General features: G+C 42.8%; 1 protein-coding gene across 11 annotated transcripts in view; it reads left to right on the forward strand.

The window, feature by feature from the left end:
* The window catches only part of TEX14 (testis expressed 14, intercellular bridge forming factor), a 109518-nt gene that overhangs the window by 59524 nt on the left and 28727 nt on the right, over positions 1-21267 (forward strand). For 9 of the 11 annotated variants that reach the window (XM_045044798.1, XM_006940144.5, XM_045044799.1 and 6 more), the window contains 9 exons: positions 222-335; positions 1392-1515; positions 4635-4813; positions 9569-9720; positions 10863-11053; positions 11673-11823; positions 13396-14297; positions 17642-17748; positions 20018-20106. In XM_045044798.1, the coding sequence (XP_044900733.1) occupies positions 222-335; positions 1392-1515; positions 4635-4813; positions 9569-9720; positions 10863-11053; positions 11673-11823; positions 13396-14297; positions 17642-17748; positions 20018-20106 (2009 nt within the window). The remainder of the gene's footprint in view (positions 1-221; positions 336-1391; positions 1516-4634; positions 4814-9568; positions 9721-10862; positions 11054-11672; positions 11824-13395; positions 14298-17641; positions 17749-20017; positions 20107-21267) is intronic. The other 2 variants (XM_045044794.1, XM_045044797.1) reach the window with 2 other exon arrangements.

Here is a 21267-nt window from a genome sequence, read left to right on the forward strand (position 1 = left end):
CAAACCTGGTAGAGTCACTCCCTCCCTCAAATCCTTCAGTGACTTCCTGCCACTCATACTAAGTTCCAGAGGGTGCTTTAGGACTAGGGGGGTAGGGGAAGGGAGGACCCAATGGTGCAGAGTGGAGTTGCTTTATAGATACTGTGTAAATGCCACTTCTCCTGTTTTTGCCTGGGAGAGCTGCTCATTCCTTGCTCTCACACTTTCTCCTGCCCTTGTAGTCTGGTGTGGAATGGGAGCAGGGTCACAGTGAAGGAGCTGAATCTCCCCACCCATCCTCACTGCAGCAGGGTTCGGCTGGCTGACTTGTTAATTGCAGAGCAGGAACACAGCAGGTGAGAAAGAAGCCCAAGAGCCTGGTGCATTACAATCCACGTCTCTTTACAGACCCAAGTTCAGGGCTATACGGTTCTGGTGCTGGTGCTGTTGCAGAGGTGTGGAGACCAGCCCCCCTCAGCTTCAGCATTTCCTGACTGTTGGAATGGGCTCATTTGACTTCTAGAGAAAGAGAGAGAGAGAGAAAGGGAAATTAATGGATAGCCTGAGGGGTGGGAATGGTGGTGCTGAGGGGCTTAATTCTGTTAGCTGATTGACTTCCCATAACACTTGTCTCCAAGCCAGCCTCCAAGCCAGTAGCCCCTGAGGCTTTTTGGCCCTGTGCCCAAGAGGACAGCATGCACAGTCCTGTCTTCACAGATGATGGCTGTGCATGAGATCCACACAACTGAGGAACTGAGTCTCTGCCATTGAGGACATGCCCATGGGTGTACCTTAGTACCTTAAGTTTCCTACAGCTCCAGGGTTAATCCTTTAGCTCTTGCTAAAGCAGGATCTTGGTTCATGGTTTCACACCAGGACTGCTGAGTGAATGGACCCAGTTCCTTGAGTAGGACACTCAACCCCTGCAAGAGATGTATCAGAGGCCAAACTCTTCCTTTTGGGGGAAATCAGCCTAAAGGGACCCCAGGAGGCTGGAAGGATACATATACACAATGTGGGCTTTGATGTGAGACTGAGGGGTGTGTGACTTTGGGCAAGTTTCTGACATCTCCCTGACCTTGTTTTCCTTATCTCAAAAATGAGTATAAAGTATTTCGTACAGGTGGTTGTTGAGATGATGCATGTAAAGTACCTTGATCAGTAGCTCTTGGTGATGTTGTGTCTTGTCATCATCATTGTCGATGACTAAGCCCTCAGGTTCTGATCAGTGAGAGACCATAGATTCCCCTATCCCTATCTCACCCCACCCATCCTGTTTTCTTAGAAAGACATTAGGTACAAATGGTATTTGTTTAGAATGTGTTCAAGGGGCCTAGGAGGAAGGAAAGCACTCATTTTTTCATCATATCTTTCTGCCTTCTACCTCATGTGAAGCTGCTTTTGTTTTGTAGTAAGCTGCGGCACCCGCACCTGCTACAGCTGATGGCTGTGTGCCTGTCCCAAGACCTAGAGAAGACCCGCCTTGTTTACGAGCGCATCACTGTCGGCACACTGTTTGGTGTCCTCCACGAACGGGTAAATGGCTGTTTTTGGTGAATTTTCTCTTGCTGCCCTCTCTGCTCACCGCTGCCCTCTTCCCCCTACCCCAGAAGTGGAGTTCCCATTTGTGTATGTGAGGACGATAAACCTCCTAATCCTTTACTTTCTAAGGGTATATAATGCACCACTTAAGGACCTGATTGGAACTAGTGTGATTTTATTGTCTGTCCTGTTTCTTCATCAAACCTCTAAGAGTTCAGCAGACCCAGAAAACACACAGATGCATTTCTAGCTAACTGTAATCACACAGCCCCTGGCTTTGTTTTCCTGTAGTTTCACTTATTTCTTTCAGGGCCTTTGCTGTAGAGAGAGGTTTGTTTATATACAGACCTGTATCACTCCCTTTCACTTTTCAGATTTCTTTGTAGGAACATCTTTCAGGGCCCATTGACTCCCTAGGAAGTGTGCTTTGGGCTGAGATGTGCCTTCAGAGAGGTCCTGAAGCATTTGTTTTTCTTTCTCTATGACTTTATTCTAAAGATCCTAGGCTGGAATGAGAAGAGACCCTCCAGAAAGAGTCCTTTCCCAAAATGGCTAGCCATTCCTCCTGCCTAAGAACTTACTAGTGTTATTTCTCTTCCCCTCCCTTTCCCTCTCCTCCCCTTTCTTCTCCTGTCATTTGATGAAGGCATACCTTAAAATGCCATTTCTCTGGGGAATAGGATAGAGAGGTCAGAAATAAACCCAGGCTTATATGGTCAGTTAATGTGCAACCAAGGAGGCAAGAACATACAATAGGGAAAAGACAGTTTCTTTATCAAATGGTGTTGGGAAAACTGGACAGCTATGTGCAAAAGAATGAAATTGGACCACTTCGTTAGACCATACACAAAAATAAGCTCAAAATGGATTGAAGATCTAAACGTGAGACCTGAAACCATCACAGTATTAAAAGAAATCATAGGTAGTAATCTCTTGGATGTGGGCTTTAGCAACAAATTTATGGATATGTCTCCTCAGGCAAGGGAAACACAAACAAAAATAAACTATTGGGACCACACTGAAATAAAAAGCTTTTGCACAGCCAGGGAAACCATCAGTAGAACAAAAAGCCAATTGACTATAAATGGAAGAAGATATTTGCAAATGATATATTGCAACTAAATACCAAAAAAAAAAAAAAAAAAAAAGAGGGGGGCCAAATGATCAGATTAAAATGGGTAGAGGACTCGAATAGACATTTTTCTAGAGGAGACATACAGTTAGCAAACACACATGAAAAGATGTTCAGTATCACCAAACATCAGGAAAATGCAAATCAAAACCACAATAAGATATCACCTCATACCTGTCAGAATGGCTAGTATCAGAAAGACAAGATATAATAAGTGTTGGTGAGGATGTAGAGAAAAAGGAACCCTTGGGGGTGCCTGAGAGGTTCAGTTGGTTAAGCATCCGACTTCAGCTCAGGTCATAATCTTGCAGGTCATGAATTCGAGCCCCACATTAAGCTCTGTGCTGATAGCTCAGAGCCTGGAGCCTGCTTCAGATTCTGTGTCTTTCTCTCTTTGCCCCTCCCCCGCACATACTCTGTCTCTCTCAAAAATAAAGAAATTTTTTTGAAAAAAGAAAAAGGAACCATTTTGCACTGTTGATAGGCATGTAAATTGGTGCAACCACTGTTGAAAATAGCATGGAGGTTTCTCAAATAATTAAAAATAGAACTACTATATGATATAGCAATTCCACTACTAGGTATTTATGAAAAGAAAATGAAAATACCAATTCAAAAAGATATATGCACCCCTAAGCATTATTTATAATAGCCAAGATATGGAAACAACTTAAGTGTCCAGAAATAGATGAATGGATAAAGAAGAGGTGAGATATATGTATATATCTATATGATATGTGTATAATGATATGTGTATATAATATATATGGTAAATATACATACATATAATGTGAAATTATAATATGAAATATGTTTCACAGATGGAATATTACTCAGCCATAAAAAAGATTGAGATCTTGCCATTTTCAACAATGTGGATGGGCCTAGAGAGGATATTATGCTAAGTGAAATAAGTCAGACTAAGACAAATGTCATATCATTTCACTTGTGTATGGAAACTAAACAACCAACCAACCAAACAGAAATAGACTCATAAATACAAACTAGTGGTTGCCAGAGGGGTAGAGGGTAGGGGGTGGGAAAAATAGGTGAAGAGGATTAAGAGGTACAGACTTAACAGTTACAAAACAAATCATGGAGAGGCTCAGTCAGTTAAACATTGAACTTTGGCTCAGATCATGATCTCACGGTTTTGTGAGCTCAAGCCCCGCTTCAGGTGAGCCCCGCTTATCTCCCCCCACCTATCTCCCTCTCCCCCCCCCTTCCCTCTTCACCCCTTGTGGGATTCTCTCTCTTACCCTCCCTATCTGCTCCTCGCTCACTTGCACCCTCTCTCAAAAAAGCAAAAACAAAAACAAGCCAAAATACGTCATGGAGATGAAAGGTATAGCATAGGGAATATAGTCATGTTGTAGTAATGTATGGTGACTAAACTTACCATGGTGAGCATTATGTAACGTATAGAACTGTTGAAATATTGTGTTGTACACCTGAAATTAATATAACATTATATGTCAATCATATTTCAATAATTTTTTTTTAAAAAAAGAATGCCATTTCTCTGAGGAGAGACCAGTATGACTTTGATCAGTCAGCTACATTGGTGTGAGTGAATTTCTTTCCCCTTAGGATCAGTCATCTGCCCGGGGCAGGGGCTGGACTGGTCCTTTAAGCTTCCAAGTTCTCAGCAGCACAGGCTTAGATGGGTGCAGGGCAGGCTCATTGGTGGTGGTGGTAAGCCCACCCTGGATGTACATACCAGGCTTTCAGAACTGTCTGTTCAGTTTTTGTGGTGTGAAACAGCTCAGTTCAGAGAAAGGAGTCTAGGCTTGGAGCCAGAGGGCCAGGGTCAGTGGGACCTTAAGCCAGTCATTTAACCTTCAGCTTTTGGGTCCCCGTTTATAAAATGAGGACCCTAGGTAGCTGTGAGGATCAGTTGAAAAGACTTTGGAAACTGCAAAGCATTCTGTAGTGTCCAGAGCCCAGCGTTGTTCCTTGCTGTTTTATCCCTTGCTTCTAGCGGTCCCAGTTTCCCGTGCTCCACATGGAGGTGATTGTGCATCTGCTGCTCCAGATCTCTGATGCCCTGAGATACTTGCATTCCCGGGGGTTTATCCACCGCTCCCTCAGCTCCTACGCCATCCACATTGTCTCCGCTGGGGAAGCAAGGCTGACCAACCTGGAGTACATGATGGAAAGGTAGGTGCTCTAGAGAAAGAATCTGATCTGGACAGGACTCTTCCTCATTGGTGGGCTGAACTCTTCATTTTTGGGGAAAGAGGTTTCCCAAATGCCTTGACCTGTCTGTCAACATTAGAGGGACTTTAGGGAAGTTACTTCTGCTCAGGACATTATCATTTTAATGCACATTTAACAAGCAAGGAGCCCATATTAGCCAATATGTGTAAATGCCCTAACTATTCAACTCAAAATTTTAAGTGGCTTAATAAACCAAGGTGTGTTTCTCACTCACATTGCAGTCTAGTGTGTGTATTGGGGCACCCATTGGGTTCTAGGTTCCTCCCATCCATGGTTCACTTGTCCCCAAGTCTCAGTCCCCCACTGTGTCCTCTGCATTGCTGGTCAGTGAAGAGAGAACATGGAGGGGCACATGGTGTTTAAGGTCCAGTCTGAATTGGCTAAGTCATGGCTTCCCACTTTGCAGTCACCTCTGCACTGCAGAGAGGCTGGGAAATGTGCCATAGCTGTGCATCTTGGAAGGAGAGAGAAGGTGATGGGTGCTGATGAGCCTCACAATTGGTCACACCTCCTACTCCTGGGCCAGGTGCTTGGCTAGGTGGGCACTAAAGCCATTCCCTGCCCTCGAGGGCCTAAGCACAGTGAGGTAGGTGGAGACAAAACAACACCCTCATTCAGGGTTGGTGGGTGGGATTCATTTCCTTGTTGGCAAGAGTCAAAGTCCTCCAGAGAGTTGGGGGCATGTGCCATTTCCTGCCCCTAGGTTCTGGAAGGCAGAAGATCTCCCCTGTGCTTCTGTGCTGCCTTCTGCCTTCTGAGCCTCAGCCCGTTGTTGGTTCTGCTCTGCTGTAAAGCTTGAGCCACTGGGCAGAGCTCATGATCAGACCTGCCTATGTTGGCTTATCCTTGCCCCCACCTACCCACCAATCACTGAGGCTTTGTTTCGGAGGCTCTCTGCTGGTCATTCCTTCTTGCATACCCTCTAATGTTTTTCTCACTATGTGAAAAGCTCTATGAGGGCAGGGATTTCCGTTTTTTTCTTTAAATGTTTTGTTTATTTTTGAGAGAGACAGAGCATGAGCAGGGGAGGGGCAGAGAGAGAAAGGGAGACACAGAACCTGAAGCAGGCTCCAGGCTTCAAACTGTCAGTACAGAAACCAATACAGGGCTCAAACCCACGAACTAGGAGATCATGACCTGAATGGAAGTCAGAAGTTTAACCCGCTGAGCCACCCAGGTGCTCCAGGGATTTCCATTTTATCCATTGCTGTATCTCAAATGCCTAGAGCAGGCCTTCATGTGGTGGGCACTCCGCATATGTTTTTTGAATGAATGAAACAGAAAGTCTTGCTTCCCAAACCACGCATGCCCTTAGTCCCTTAAGGGGGGAATTGGTTGTGTTTGGCTCTGTGGACCTTGGTGAAGAGTTTTTATTTTATCCTAAGAACATTGGGATGCTTGAAGGGCTTTATTTATTTATTTATTTAGCGGATGGTGTCATGGATGATTGACAGGCTAAGATCCTTCTCGTTCCTACATGTGAAGAAGGGGCTGAGAGGAGACAGGAGAGAAGCAGGGAAGCAGTTAGGGTGTAACTGTAGTACTTGTCCACATGAGAACTGGTAGAGGCCAGACAGCTGTCCCCAGTTGAGCTGCACAGCCTTGGATCAAGTCCATTCTCAGTTCCAGTGAAAACCTTTCAGTGTCTCCCCATTGCCTACATGATTTAAGTCCAGGCACTTTGCAGGGTGTGGAAGCCTTCCAACGTGAGGCTCTACCCACAGTGCCAACCTTCTCACTTCCCATTCCCTGCTTGGCCCTCCAAAGCCTCTTTCAGTATAGGCCACCTCTCAGTGAATAACTTGCCTGTTTATCCTTTAAATTTTCCTCAGGCACAGTCTCTCACCACACCCGTGAAGCCTGTACTGAAGTTCTGGTCCCCGAGTACTTAGCATATTCCTTTCCTCCACAGCTATGTGTCTGTCCCACCAGATGGTGACCTTTGAGAGGGCAGGAACGGTGCATGTTCATTTTCAGCTCAGGGCCTGTCATGTAGTAAGTCCTCGGTATTTGTTGGTTAAATGAACAGATGAGTGTAGATGATGGGAAAACTCGAAATTGTTCAGAATGGGATTGGTCACTTTGGCTATGTGCTCAGCAGCAGTGAAAGCTAAGGTGTTTGGACATTTTTGTCTTCCATAACAAAGGCTTTTCAGGAAGCCTGTGAAAGAATACAATCTATTTGCTGGTGATAGAGCACCATCTGTTGTTTACATGGAGGTATAACAGTTTCTTCTGCCTGAGCTCTCTGTAGAAATGTGAATCCTAGAGTGAACTAGAACTTTGGAGATGCCCCAGCCCAATCTTGTCTTTTACAGATGAGGAAACCAAGGCCCAGAGAGGTGAAGAGCTGGTCTGAAGTTACCCAGCTATGGCTACAACCAAGTGGTAGAGGACGTTTCCTGGCTATCAGGAGAGAATGGATCAGAGGTTGAGGATAGGAAGCCCAACTAGGAGGCCACTGTGTAGGGTGTGGTGGTGACTACAGAATCAGAATAGAAGTGAAAAATGTGAGATGCATTGAGAAGCTGGTGTTCACAGATTAGTCAAATGAGGGTCTGGGAGATAACTGAGTAGGAAGGTGTGTGTTTCCTTTTGGGTTTGCTGACCTCAGAATGGAATCTCAGGCAGAAATGTCAGTCAGCAAGCAGTTACAGCCACAACGGCACATCCTTCTTTGACAGCTGATAACATGAGCTGGGATCCAAGAATCCAAAATAGCTTTCAATTCCACATTTATTTTTGGAAACATTTTATTTGTTGAATGTCATTGTCAAGGGTAACACTCCATCTCATGGTATGAAAATGACAGAGCAGTTTTTCTTATTCTTCAACTCCTTCTTAATGGAATCTTTAGAGCTGGGATTGACCTTGCAAGTGGTATCACATAGCTGTAGCCAAATGTAATTTTAATGATGTCAGAACTGAAGCTTAGAAAAATAACTGCCCCAGAATGACAGCCAGAAAAGAAGCGCCACCCCCCCACCCCCCTACGACTATCTTTAACAGAGAGGAAAGGAGGATTGTAAGAGAAGAAGGTGAGTGGAAGTAAAAGAGAAAGGATATAAATACTGGTTGTAAGTGACTTACCCTTATCTGAACCTTAGACAAGCCTAAGAGGTCTGAGAATGTAGTGAGTGTTTCCCTTGGAGAATCAGCCTGTGAAGTGAAGAGCCAAACATACTAGGTCTTCAGAGTAGGACTAGGACTTCATACTAGGACTTCAGAGTTCTCTGGTGGGAAAACACTCCATTGCTTTTCCTGTGATATTGGCATGCTTGTATGCTGTTCACATTATACTAGGCCACATCTAACTATTTAGCAATACAACCAAAAAGTCAATACCAGCTTTCACTGGTATTTTCACTGCCATCTACCAAAAGCTCTGCTGGAAGAAATATTATTTAGGGAGGTTTGCTCAAAGTCCAAGAAGCCCATCTCATCCTCAAATCTGGCCTTCACTAGACCAGCAAAGAACTTCTGGTCACTTGCTTTAAAAAAATTTTTTTTTAATGTTTATTTTTGAGGCGGGGGGAGGGACAGAGCATGAGTGGGGGAAGGGTCAGGGAAAGACGGAGACACAGAATCCGAAGCAGGCTCCAGGCTCTGAGCTGTCAGCACAGAGCCCAATGCAGGACTTGAACTCATAAGCTGTGAGATCATGACCTGAGCCGAAGTCGGATGTTTAACCAACTGAGCCACACAGGTTCCTTAAAAACTTAATTCTTAACTTAGCAGTCCTCAGTCTTTACCAAATGCCTACCATAACATTCATATTAATAACTTACTTGCATAGTGCTTTATGGCTCAGAGAGTTCTCCACATGCAAGGTCTCATTAGATTTTCATGACACCTGTAGATGGAAGTGGGCGCTAACTTCACCCTGAGGACTCTTGTTGGCTCAGCAGATATTGAGGATGCTATGACTTAGTTCTCAAGGAGTCTAGTTGGGACCCAGTTGAGTTTTTCAAACACATCAGTGAACCTTTGAGTGATGAACTGAAAGGACTTGTTCCCAAGAGGGCAGAGTTCAGAAGAAAAGCAATCACAGGAATTGGAGGAGTCCCACAAGGGACTTTAATAAAGCAGATGGAGCTTGAGGGGGGTCTTGACAGAGTCTTAAGTAGGCATTGAGGCCCTCATGTAAGTTTAGAGATACATGATATAAAAGACAGATAAGGTGCCTCTTCTCATGGAGCTGACTCTAGCAGAGGGGAGACAGATAATAAACAGTAAGTAAATGAACAAAACTTCAGATAATATGTGCTCTGAAGCCAATAAAACAGGACTACAGGTGGTCAGGGAAGGCCTTTCTGAAGAGGTAATTTTCAAGCTAATACCTTTCTTATAAGAAGCAGCCAGTCAAGCTAGGATCTCTGGGCAGAGCATGGCATGCAGAAGAAGCCAGTTTCCAGTGCAAAGACCTGAAATGGTGATGTACTTGGCATGCTGGAGAAACTCAAAGAGGGTCCCCGTGACTTGAGTGAGAGAGAGCCAGATGAGGTTGGAGGGTGGGCAGGGCCCACTCAGGTAGGTTGAAACAGCAGGCAGCGAGGGTTAGCTCAGGGTCTAGCTGGGTTTCTAGAAGCTCAAGGAGGTTGCCAGTCTTCAGAGGTAGATGTTTCACAGAGGTACTGTGTGATGGTCATGATGATCCTTTAAGACATGAGTCTGACCTTGTGTTTCCTTCTGTAGCCAGGATGGACGTGTACACAGGGACCTGACTCGAGTGCCCCTCCCAACCCAGCTGTACAACTGGGCTGCCCCGGAGGTGATCTTAGAGAAGGCAGCCACAGTGAAGTCGGACATCTACAGCTTTTCGATGATCATACAGGAGATTTTAACAGGTAGATCCAAGAGCACATTCACTATGACCAGAGTCTCTACTCTTGGGTTGGGTTTTTTTTTTTTTTCCACAGGAGTTACTTTTATGAAAATTCAGAACATAGGAAAAAGAGATTTCTTCACGGAAACTTCTTTGTACTTAATAGAAGATATGAGGTGATTGTCCAGAAATCTCTTTTGACTTGTTCTTTGAGACTCAGCAAAGCCAACCTATCCTCCTATTAGTGGTGATGCATTTAATCCAAGCAAAGTTGTTTTTTTTTTTTAATGTTTATTTATTTTTGACAAAGAGGGCGCATGAGAAGGGGAGGAGCAGAGAGAAAGGGGGACAGAGGATCCGAAGTAGGTTCCACGCTGACAGCAGCAAGCCTGATGGGCCTGGACTCACGAGCTGTGAGATCATGACCTGAGCCAAAGTCAGGCGCTCAATCGACTAAGCCACCCAGGTGCCCCAATCCAAACATAGTTTTTAAACTGAATATTGCTATCAGTGCTTAAGGGTCTCTGTGAGGTGCCCTTTAAGAACTTGTAAACGAGGGGAAAAGACTGGCCTCTGAGAAATAAACTATGAAACCAAATACACCTAGAGTTCAATGTGTATATAAGCAGTGTCACCTGACAGATATGGAAGCCATTCAATCCTTCAAGACCCTAATGCTAAGGAAGTGATCACATATCTGAAGATAGAAGGAATCTTTCAGGAGAGGGCACACACACACACACATATACAGTAAAACCACATTCACTGAGGAGGTAAGTGAGTGTTCCCTCTCATTTAGCAGTGTTTACAATCTGAGAGGCAAAACCACACCTTCCATGAGAGGAGTGCACTGAGCTGCCCATCCTGATGCCATGAAACATTTCCTGTGGTCTCCAGGTCTGCCAGCAGGGAGCCCACATGTACATAATTCTGACAGTACTTGTTCCTGTCTCCGTAGCAGAGATTTCCCTGGTAAATGGGTAAAGTGGTTTCTTGTTTATGACTGGTCATCCAGATAGTTTTTTCTATAAAGAGAAATTAATGTTTAAAGGGGTTGAGTGACTTAACTAAGGTTACCCCAATTACCCAATTTTAAATGATTTCTTCTTTTTTTAAAACATGATTTCTTTATGTTACTTTTTCCTGTGACTTTTTCTTTACCAGATAACATACCCTGGAATGGCTTAGATGGCTCAGTTATTAAAGAAGCCATAGTCTTGGGAAATTATTTAGAAGCTGATGTAAGGCTTCCAAAACCTTATTATGATATTGTTAAGTCAGGCATCCAGGTCAAGCAGAAAGACCGAACTATGAACCTTCAAGATATCCGGTACATTTTGAAGAACGACTTAAAGGTAAGCTCTGAAGCTGTTAGGACTTTATTTCTGCTTACTCGTCACAGAGGCATAGGGGGTTAGAGATGAGGAAGAAGCTAGTTGAAAGAAGTTTTGGAAATCCTCATTTCATCATATCCTTTCTGTGCTCCCAAGAAAAGGAGCTGCTAGCTGCTTCACTTGGTTAGGGCAGCAGGAAATTGATGAGGGGGGCTGGAGAAGGTTGGCACATAGTAGAGGTATCCTGTAGGCACATAATGCTATTCAGTGACTGGAAGCTATTGTTACTGTTTAAAAAATATTAGGGGTGCCTGGGTGGCTCAGTTGGTTGAACGTCTGACTCTTGATTTGGCTCAGGTCATGATCCCAGGGTCATGGGATAGAGCCCCATGTTGGGCTCCTTGCTGAACGGAGATTAAGATTCCCCCCCTGTCTCACCCTCTGCCCCTCACTCCTGCTCACGCTCTCTCTCTAAAATTAAAAAAATATATATTGGTAATAACAATGAATTAGCTAATTTGGATTACAGTCAGCCTACCCAACAGGAAGAAGTTTATTTGATACCTAGACCTGCTTAAAAAATACTAGTGACATTCAGATAATTGCAAATATGTCCTTGATGATATTTCCCTTATTATAGGATTTTCTCGGAGCCCAGAGAACTCAGCCAACTGAGAGCCCCAAGATGCAGAGATATGAACTCCATCCTGATGTCAATGTTTGTCTAGGACTGATGTCAGAACATTTGAAAGAGACCCCTAACTTGGAAATAAAAGAGCTAAAGGAAACAGGTATGGCCTTAACCCACAGGTTAAGCATTAATTGACATGAATGGGTTCCAAGAGTTGCAGGCTACAACTAATCAACTCCTCCAGACTGTACACATCACTTATACTGGGAAAAGATTGATGCCTTCAAGAAAAATCAAGATCCTTGAAATTACTAAGTTAAATATTTTTGGCTCCAGAACTAAGCAGTAACAGCCAGTTTATTTCTAGTATGATTATTCTTAGGAATTTATTTAATTGCTTCACAAATAAAAACGGTGATTTTTTTTAAAAGTTAATTTCATTTTGAGAGAGAGGGAGAGAGAGAATCTCAAGCAGGCAGAGCCCGACATAGGGCTCAATATTATGAACTGTGAGATTATGACCTGAGCCAAAATCAAGAGTCAGATGCTTAACTGGCTGAGCCAGCCAGGCATCCCCCAAAATGGTGATTTTTATATTTAAAACTATTATCTGCTCATTATAGAAAACTTGAAATCATACAAAGAAGAAAATTACTTATTTTAATTCTGCCACTTAGAAATAATTTGTTAATATTTTGGTGTTTCCCTCCAAGCTTTTCATATAGTTTTATAGCTTTGTTCGTACATTTAGAAATCTTAGGGGCACTTAGGTGGCTCAGTCGGTTGAGTGTCTGACTTCAGCTCAGGTCATGATCTTGCAGTCAGTGAGTTTGAGCCCCGCATTGGGCTCTATGCTGACAGCTCAGAGCTTGGAACCTGCTTTTGGATTCTGTCCCCTTCTCTTTCTGCTTCTTCCCCGCTCGTGCTCTGTTCTGTCTCTCAAAAATGAATAAACGTTAAAAAAAAAAAAAAAGAAATCTTAGAATGCAGAGCTGAAAAGGACCTTGCAGTCATCTGGCTTAATATCCTCATATTCCAGATGAGAACACTAAAGTTGAGAGAGGTTATGGCTTGCTCAGGATTCCAGAACTTACTAGAGAGCTGGAATCCAGGCCAAGTGACCATTCTTTCTGCCTCTCTTTGGACAGGGCTGGAGGCCTCCAGAATGACTTCCAACAAGCTTTCATTACTTTGGCTCCTCCATCCCATTCTCTGTAAGCTGTATACCATCAACCAGAGGTGATGGGTGATCAGTTCTAGTGGTATTTTTTGAATTAATTATTCTTCCCATTATGTAGTGGCTTCTCAGGCAGTGTCTTGGCTACTTTTATCAGATGCTCACCAAGAGCATAACTTTGACATGAATATTCAAACTCCTGTGTGTGTAAAGAAAGCTATGAATTTAGTTTTTAAGATTCAGGGGCCTGTAACTTGCATGTCCTATAGTTAGGCATGTTTTGAACACATTGTAACTTAAGCTTAGAACATTTTCCCCAGGGTTTGACCCCTCCCCAATTTTCTACCTCAACTCATGTCAAAATGGGAATTTTCATCTCTTAGAAATACTCCCTCACCTCCTGGGAGTGTATCTTGTAGTCTTCCACACCTGGGAAGGGAATGGGAAACTAAAAAGTTTCTTTCTCCATTTTCATATCGCTGGAGCAACATGCTAAGGCTGCTAAGTTGCTGCATGTGATCACTTTAATCAGTTGCATGTTGCCACTCTTTCCAGCAGGCAGTCGGCTTCATTCACCCACGGAGAAAGCAACACCAGATCCTCAGGTCCTAGATCCAGGTCTGATGGCCAAGGAGACTCAGAACCGAGATGCTGCTTCTCCTGCCTGCTCTGTGATGGAAGAGGACGCCAGGGGGCCCAGCCCAGGTCAGGCTAGCCTCTGCAGCTTTGAAATCAATGAAATCTACTCAGGCTGCCTGGACAGGGGAGATAACACGAAGGAGGAGCCCCCAGGAGCTGATTCATCTGTTGTGGGAGCTGGACCAAGCCAAGCAGATGAACTAAAGTCCATGGAGGAAGAGTTGGAAAAGATGGAGAGAGAAGCATGCTGTTTTTATGATGAGGACGAGAGCTCTTCAGAAGCTGACACAGAGCTCTCCTTTGAGGACTGGGATTGGCAAAATGGTTCTCTTAGTTCACCCAGCCTACCTGAGCTAGCCAGAGAAGCCAAGGGCAATGGGAGCAATAGGTGCATGACCGAGGAGTACATCAGTAAGTGTGTGCTGAATCTGAAGATTTCACAGACATTAATGTACCAGAATGCCGATTTGCTGAGGAGTACTGAACAGAGAATTGATAAACTTGAGATGATACAAAAGGGGCAGGAGGAGTACAGGTCTTTGTGGGCTTCTTCAAGAGAGTTTACAAACATTTATGACTCACCTTCAGCCTTGGGCCCCCCAGCTTCCACCTATGTTCCACCTGTCATGCAGCTGCCGAGAGGCCAGCAGCTGGACACCAGTGGCAATTGCCAAACCCTGACAAGATCTTCCATGGTGAGAGACTTTCAAGGAGGACATTTTGGCAAAAGGTCCAGGAAAAGAAGTGACTGTGGCTGGAAACCTGTCATCCAAGTCTCTGAAGAAAGCACTGGGGATCAGTCAGAGAAGAGCCATCAGGTACAGCTAAGTGGGAGGCAGGGCAGCGTGGGCAGGATCTGGAACATGATTCAGCATAGCCCCTAATCCATGTGCAAGGACTAACCTAAATACAACCAACTCATAGTGGGGTCCTCTTGGCTTTGGGAAATAAGGCCTCTAGGATGGAATTCCAAGGTAGATACTCTTCATCTCTCATTCCAAACCCAACATACAGCCCATGTTCTTTGTAATCCATGCATCAGATGAACTATTTGAAATTGCTGTCTTATAGGTCAAAATATTCAAGTATTGACAATTATACGTGGTTCAACTTACTAAATATGGTATCTTGGGCAGGTATTAATCCCCATTCTAAATTGTTTAGTCATTCATTTACTCACTCATTCAATAAACATTTATAGAGCCAGAGGCTATGCATTAGACTCTGGGATATGATGATGCATGAGCCACAGACTCTACCTATGAGTAGCCCCAGTATGGGACAGATGGACCTGGTCATCAAAGAAGACACCTCAAAGGAGGTGAGAAGATACCATGGGAGCTGGCTTGGCAGGTGTAGCTTGAGGCTTAGTGAGGTTGTAGCTCTTCCATGAGCTCCTTAAGGACAGGGTCTGTGTCTTACTCATTCTGTGTCCTAGCAAGGGTGCCTGGCACATAGTAGGTACTTGGCAAATGGTCACTGAGGGAATGAATAAATGAATGAGTCTGAACAAGTTCACACATGGAATGCTGGCTGCCTCTTGAACCAGGATTTTAGAGATGGATCAACCCCATCATTTTACAGAGTATGAAGCTCAAGTTCAGTGCCTTAAACTTCCTAATGTCCAGGTGTTACAGAGGTGGGGTTGAGGTAGGAGAGGTCAGCCTCATTTAGAAGGAGGACTTTTTACTGAAATTATTTAGAATTGCTGGCCTGCAGTGATAAAAAGCTGGCCAGCTTTTAGTGGGTTTTATTATAGTTTAAAAATTCTCTGCCTGTAGTACATCCTTTAATTGCCTGCACAGGGCAGACAGCTCCCCTCGGCACCCCCCCCCCCCCCACTACACTACTACCAAGGCCCACAACTGATTAGGGGCAGAGTTCTTCACTCCTAGTTTAGTGTTCTTTCACTGTGCCCTGCTGAATGTCAGACTTCAGTCCTCACTTAAAACATTTGCAAAAGTGTTGGCATTTTTTTTTTTTTTTTATAAAAAGAAGGCACAAAGAACTTACTTAGACTCTAATTTCTGTTTATATTGAAATTTCAAATTTATTAGAAAACTATTAGAAATAAGTTTTCTTGGGGCGCCTGGGTAGCTCAGTTTGTTGAGCATCCTACTGTTGGTTTTGTCTCAGGTAATGATCCCAGGGCCATGGGATTGAGCCCTCTGTCAGGCTCCATGCTGAGCGTGGAGCCTACGTAAGATTCTCTTCTCTCTCTCTCTCTCTCTCTGTCTCTTTCTCTCACTCTCTCACTCCCTCTCTCCTCTCCTCCCCTCCTTCTCTCTCCTACCCCCCCTCCCTCATCCACCTCCCCTGCCAGCCATCTCTCTCTCTCTGTCTCTCTCTCTGTCTCTCTCTCTGTCTCTCTCTCTCTCAAATAATAATAATAAAAAGGTTCCTTGTATGTTATGTTTTGGTTATTTATCACTATGTAATAACAGCAACAAAAACCCAAACTTCGTGGCTTAAAACAATAATTTATTTCTCACAATTCTGTGGGTCAGGAATATGACAGGGCTTACCTGGTGATTCTCTATGTGTGGCATGGGCTGGGATCACTCTCTTGACTGTATTCAGCTGAAGGCTAGGATAGGCAAGAAGGTTCAAGGCCTCATTGACATGCCTGGTGCCTTGGCCTCCTCCAAGCAGCCCCTCTCTGCACTTGGCTTCTCATCATCCAATAAATAATCTCATCCAAGCTTCTCTACAGCATGGCAGCTGCCTTCCCAAGTGAAAGCTGAAACTGCTAAGCCTCTTTAAAAACTAGTCCCAGCCCTAGGACAGTATTACTGCTGCTAGTTTCTGTTGGTCAAAGCCGCAAGGCCAGCCCAGATTCAAGAGGAGGGAAATAGGTTCCAGCTATCTTGTGGCAGTGTGGACACGGGAACAAGGGAAGGAATTCATGGCAAGCCTCATTGAAAACCATCTACTGATACATATGACTATGGATAAAACAATTGTACCATATTGAATTTTTCTTTAAAAAATCTACCCTGCTTTTCTAGCATAATCAGGGAATAAGGCATTTCCATCTAAATGGATTTTTCAGTTAATTGAAATCCATTAATTTATCAGTTCTTAAATTTTTAATCATACTAAATGAAAACATTACAAATTTCCCATTATCCTAAATACCTATTTTGAATATATTCTAATCTTTCCTTGGTGACCATGACATTTTTCAGAACATCTGTTACTTGATGCTCCATGATAAAGTTGTTGCCCTTAGCCCCTGCTAAGGAATCTTCTCCCCCACACAGAGTCCTCTGGAGCTCATACTTTAGGGAGCTTATGATCATTTTTGTGCATCCTCTCACTTTTAGGCATCTTGATGTCATCCCAAAATACCACATTTGTTGTCTCAATTTGCCGAAGGTTAGGAAGTACAATGAACTAAGTTTGTTAAACTTGGAATGAGCAGATCCAAAAGTCTCTCTTTGGGATAAAATATACAGTGTTTAATTTACTTTTTTTTTTTTTTTTTTTTTTTTTTTAGATAGAGAACATGAGTGGGGGAGAAGGGCAGAGGGAGAGACAGACACAGAGAATCTTAAGCAGGCTCCGTGTGGAGCCTGAGGCAGGGCTGGATCTCACGACCCTGGGATCATGACCTGAGCTGAAATCAAGAGTCGGACACTCAACTGACTGAGCCATAGAGGCGCCTGTGATTTAATTTACTTCTATTTCCAAAGTATTGTAGCTTTTATTTTAGTGTGCTTTATTTTCATAGCATCCTCACTGGTGGACTCAGATAGATACTACATCCCAGTTTTATGGATGAGGAAACTGAAGCACAAGACTTTCTTAGGTTATTCTGAGTAAGGGTTTGACTAGAACCCAGGGCCCCGGTTTCCTGCCACAAAGCTTGCTGCCTCAATAATAATACAGGGGAAAGTTTTGGGATTTTTTATGTCTGTTTTGTCTGCTTATTCTTCACTTGCTCCCAGTCTGTATTGGGTTCTTGGGGGCCAGCTTCTCTATGTAAAGACCTCCACGCAATGTATGAGTTATTAGGTATGAAACATGAAAAGGGAAATCATCTTAGTAGGTTCAATTATTTCTGCACATTTAGCAAGAATGGCTTGAAAAATAGAATGTGAGAGTGAAGAGAAGAGGAATTCCTTCATCAAAGCACTGAAACAGGTCTACTCTTTTTAAGCTGCCAAATTTTAGTGGACCTGGAAAACAGGGCACAAGTGAACAATCGCAGCCCTCTCAAGGAGCCAAGCACAGTTTGGAAAGAAACAGGAGCCCAAATACCAGCAGGTGGGTTAACATTTTGTTCTTAGACTCTCATGTGACCCCAAAACCACTTAATGATCTTCATGTGTCTTGTCACAAAGAGACTGTGAGTGATGAAAAACAGTAACACAGAAACAGATCTTGGCAGGTTTTCTCCTTGGAATGAGTGGAAGGAGCTATGTAATGGGAACTTGTAGGAGAAAACATCAAAGGTAAAGGACCTGGCAGGTTAATCAGACAGAATTCATCATTTATCAAAAGCAAAGCACCTTTCCTTTCCAAAGCTGCCAAAATTGTTTTTCTTATAAAAAGAGATGCCAGGTACCCCATTTGCCAGTGCTCCAGAAACCAAACTGTTTGGAAACCAGGGTTGTTCAAAATAAACATCCCTGACGTCGGAGCAGGGTTGAACAATACAACTGTTAACTATGCAGCTTCTGATTTCCAGCCAAATCAATGAAATGAATTGGCTTCAGCACAAATCACAGGAAGGAGAGCATATGTGTACAGTGAGTTTTTAAGAACTTATGTAAAACATTTTATTTTGCATAGGGGCAAAATTATTAAAGGGCCAATAAGTGTGTTTCAAGATAGACTAGTCCATCAATTTCAGTTTTTCTTTTCTGTGGTTAAATGATTTTAATCCATGGTTTGGAAAGAAGTAACTTTTTGTTTCTCTCCCAGTGTTGACTTGAGACTAGCAACAAGAGTTTGCTGTTCCTTTCATGTTGGTAAATGTGTTCACTAAGGAAGTATCAAGAATACCCAGACATCTTAGTTCAGTGTATGTTACCTTTACAAAGAGAATTACTGGAGAACCAACTAACTGGCACCAAAGGGGTTAGAGCTCACATCATTGAGAGAAGCAGATGCGGTGACAGTATAGGAATTAGGTGGTAAATCAAAGCCCCTATTCACCGTGTTCCCCCCAAAACACAAAAAAACAGGCCAAAGAAAAGTTTGACGTTTTGCTGCCAATCCACCTAGTCTTTTTATATCTTTTTTAGATATAAAATTATAATTACGTGTAAACATATATAGGTACTTTTATATCCTGATTTTTCCCCTTACATTAGAACAAGAGCATTATCTCACATTATTGGAAAACCTTCTGTGAACTCATAATTGTTGGATTTCCCCCATTGTTGAATTTTAGGTTGTGTTATTTTTTTGTCCATTTTGAATAGGGCCACAGCGACTTGTCAGTGCAACTGTTTCTGCACTTTGGAATTATGTCCTTGATGGATTGCCAGAAGCAGAGTTACTAGGTGAAGGGTTTAAACATTTTAAAGATAACTTGATAGCTGCTGTCAGATTGCTCTTTAAAGAAGCCAATCAGATTTGACCTTTCTAATTCAGTCTCTCTGCTTTCTGGTCCAGCAGGGAAGTAGGGCATTCAGGATAACAAGGAATTCATATATATGCCACAAGTCACACATTTTCAAAGGGTTAGTTTAATAGATGATAAGATACATATATAATCATGGATGTGTAGAGGAAAAGAGATTCCCTTGTTTTTCAGATGAGGAAGCCTTTGTACAGAGAGATTAAAGTGTGCCAAAGGCAGGCAGCTAATTAGTGGTGGGTAGGGTCTGGAACTCAGTGAAACTAAGCTGAAGATCTCTGAATGTTCTTCAGGTTCCCTGGTGCCTTAAGACCATGCTTACAAATGTTAGTTATTGTGCTATCACTGATATGCAGGTGGGCCTGTTATAAAAGAATTCTGAACAAAGGGTAGGAACAGTTACTGAACCATCACCTGTGTTCTGTGGCATTGTTGGGGTCGGGGGCTCTGCAATAGCTCAGGGACTAGAAGTCTGTCTACTGAAACTGTGTTTCAATTGTGGGGTTTCTTCTACCTCTGAAAAATTTTCAAGAGTACTTTTAGAATCATGTAATCTGAATTTGGAAACTGAAAAAAACCTCAGAGGTCTTCTAGCCCAGTCCTTTCATTTCCTAGCCAGGGAAGGTCTAAAGAGTCTAGGTGCCCGAACCAAGTTGACTCAGCTTAATAGTGTACTTTTCCCTGTGCCAAGCCACCTGAAGGGACCTCTGGTGTCATCCAGCCCTGGCCAGGCCTCTGCTAGGTAAGGAGTCTTGCTGTCAGAATGCTGGGGAGTCTGACACTCTCTGGTGGCAGGCAGGAGTCAGTGCAACCCCAGGAATGGCTCTGAGAGGAGAGGATGGTCCGGGTGGGCTGGAGCTGCAGGGCTCAGGGTTGTGTCAGGAACTTGAGCAAACTACTATATTTGTGTCTACCCTGTCCCCCCCCGCACCCCTTTATATAATTTAGGATCAGTGTGGAATCTGTGTCTTCTGAAATCTGTCATACAAAGTTAAGAAATAACGAAGATGATGGAGAGGTACACTTAAAATGGAAATGTGAGTAAAACATCCTAAGTTCTGTTGGGCAAAATGAAATTTAAAGTATATTTCTAACCTGCTTGTTATCTCTAAGTACACAGCCTGTATTGCACCAGCCTCCCACATTCTTTTCTACTGTTGGATCGTTCCAGTTTAAAAGCAAGGCTTTCTGGGGTGCCTGGGTGGCTCTGTTGGTTAAGTGTCTGACTCTTGATTTGGGCTCAGGTCATGATCTCACGGCTTGTGAGTTCAAGCCCTGTCAGGCTCCATGCTGACTTCTTAGGACTCTCTCTTTCCCTTTCTCTCTGCTTCTCTCCCTCTCTCTCTCTTTCTCTCTGTCTCAAAATAAATAAACTTAAAAAAATACATTAAAAAAATAAAAGCAAGGCCTTTCTGACTACAAATTACAGAAGGGAAATGCTTTTTTCTTTCTTCTTTCTTTTTTTACCATCTAGTCAGGAAAGATAACCTATGTCTTTTAACATTGTTTAAATGAACATATTTTGTGTTATTAGTCCAAAGAAAAGAGATTATCAAGTCCACCACTGTGTATACTGTTTTGTTCAGTGATTTTTTTTTCTGGAAAAAACTTTTTTCATTTCTAGACTTTATAGGAATATTTCCATATATATATATACTATATATATCACTATATATATATATATATAGTATATACTATATATATCAGTATATAATACTGATGATTATAATGCTAATATATATATACATATGTATATATACTGATGCATATTACATAACAACTATAGCAAAAACAGTACACGATATAGAAATTTAATATATAACATTCATTATTAAAGAACATTCAGTGTCACTTGGATATACCTTGTGGGCATTTTCCTTTCGTATCAGTTTTATCTTTAAAAGGGTACGATGTCTATGTATTTTAATCCTAATGTTAAATGACATTAGCAAAAGTATAGAACATTTGGAATGAAGACACATGCACATAAGCACACACATATATACACACTCCCAAAATATGAACTCAGCATAGTCCAGAGAGGCTAGACAAACTCAAATAGAATCCTTTCCACTAGTTTCTACAGGCTGCAGATGTTATTTTCTTGTAAAATCTTCATAGCAGGAAGGTCTGTCTACAAGTTTTCTGCTACCTTCTACTCCAGAATTCAGAAATTAACTGAAGATTCTGTCCTTCCC

Source organism: Felis catus, chromosome E1, assembly GCF_018350175.1.
Source record: "Felis catus isolate Fca126 chromosome E1, F.catus_Fca126_mat1.0, whole genome shotgun sequence".
NCBI classification, from domain to species: Eukaryota; Metazoa; Chordata; class Mammalia; order Carnivora; family Felidae; genus Felis; species Felis catus.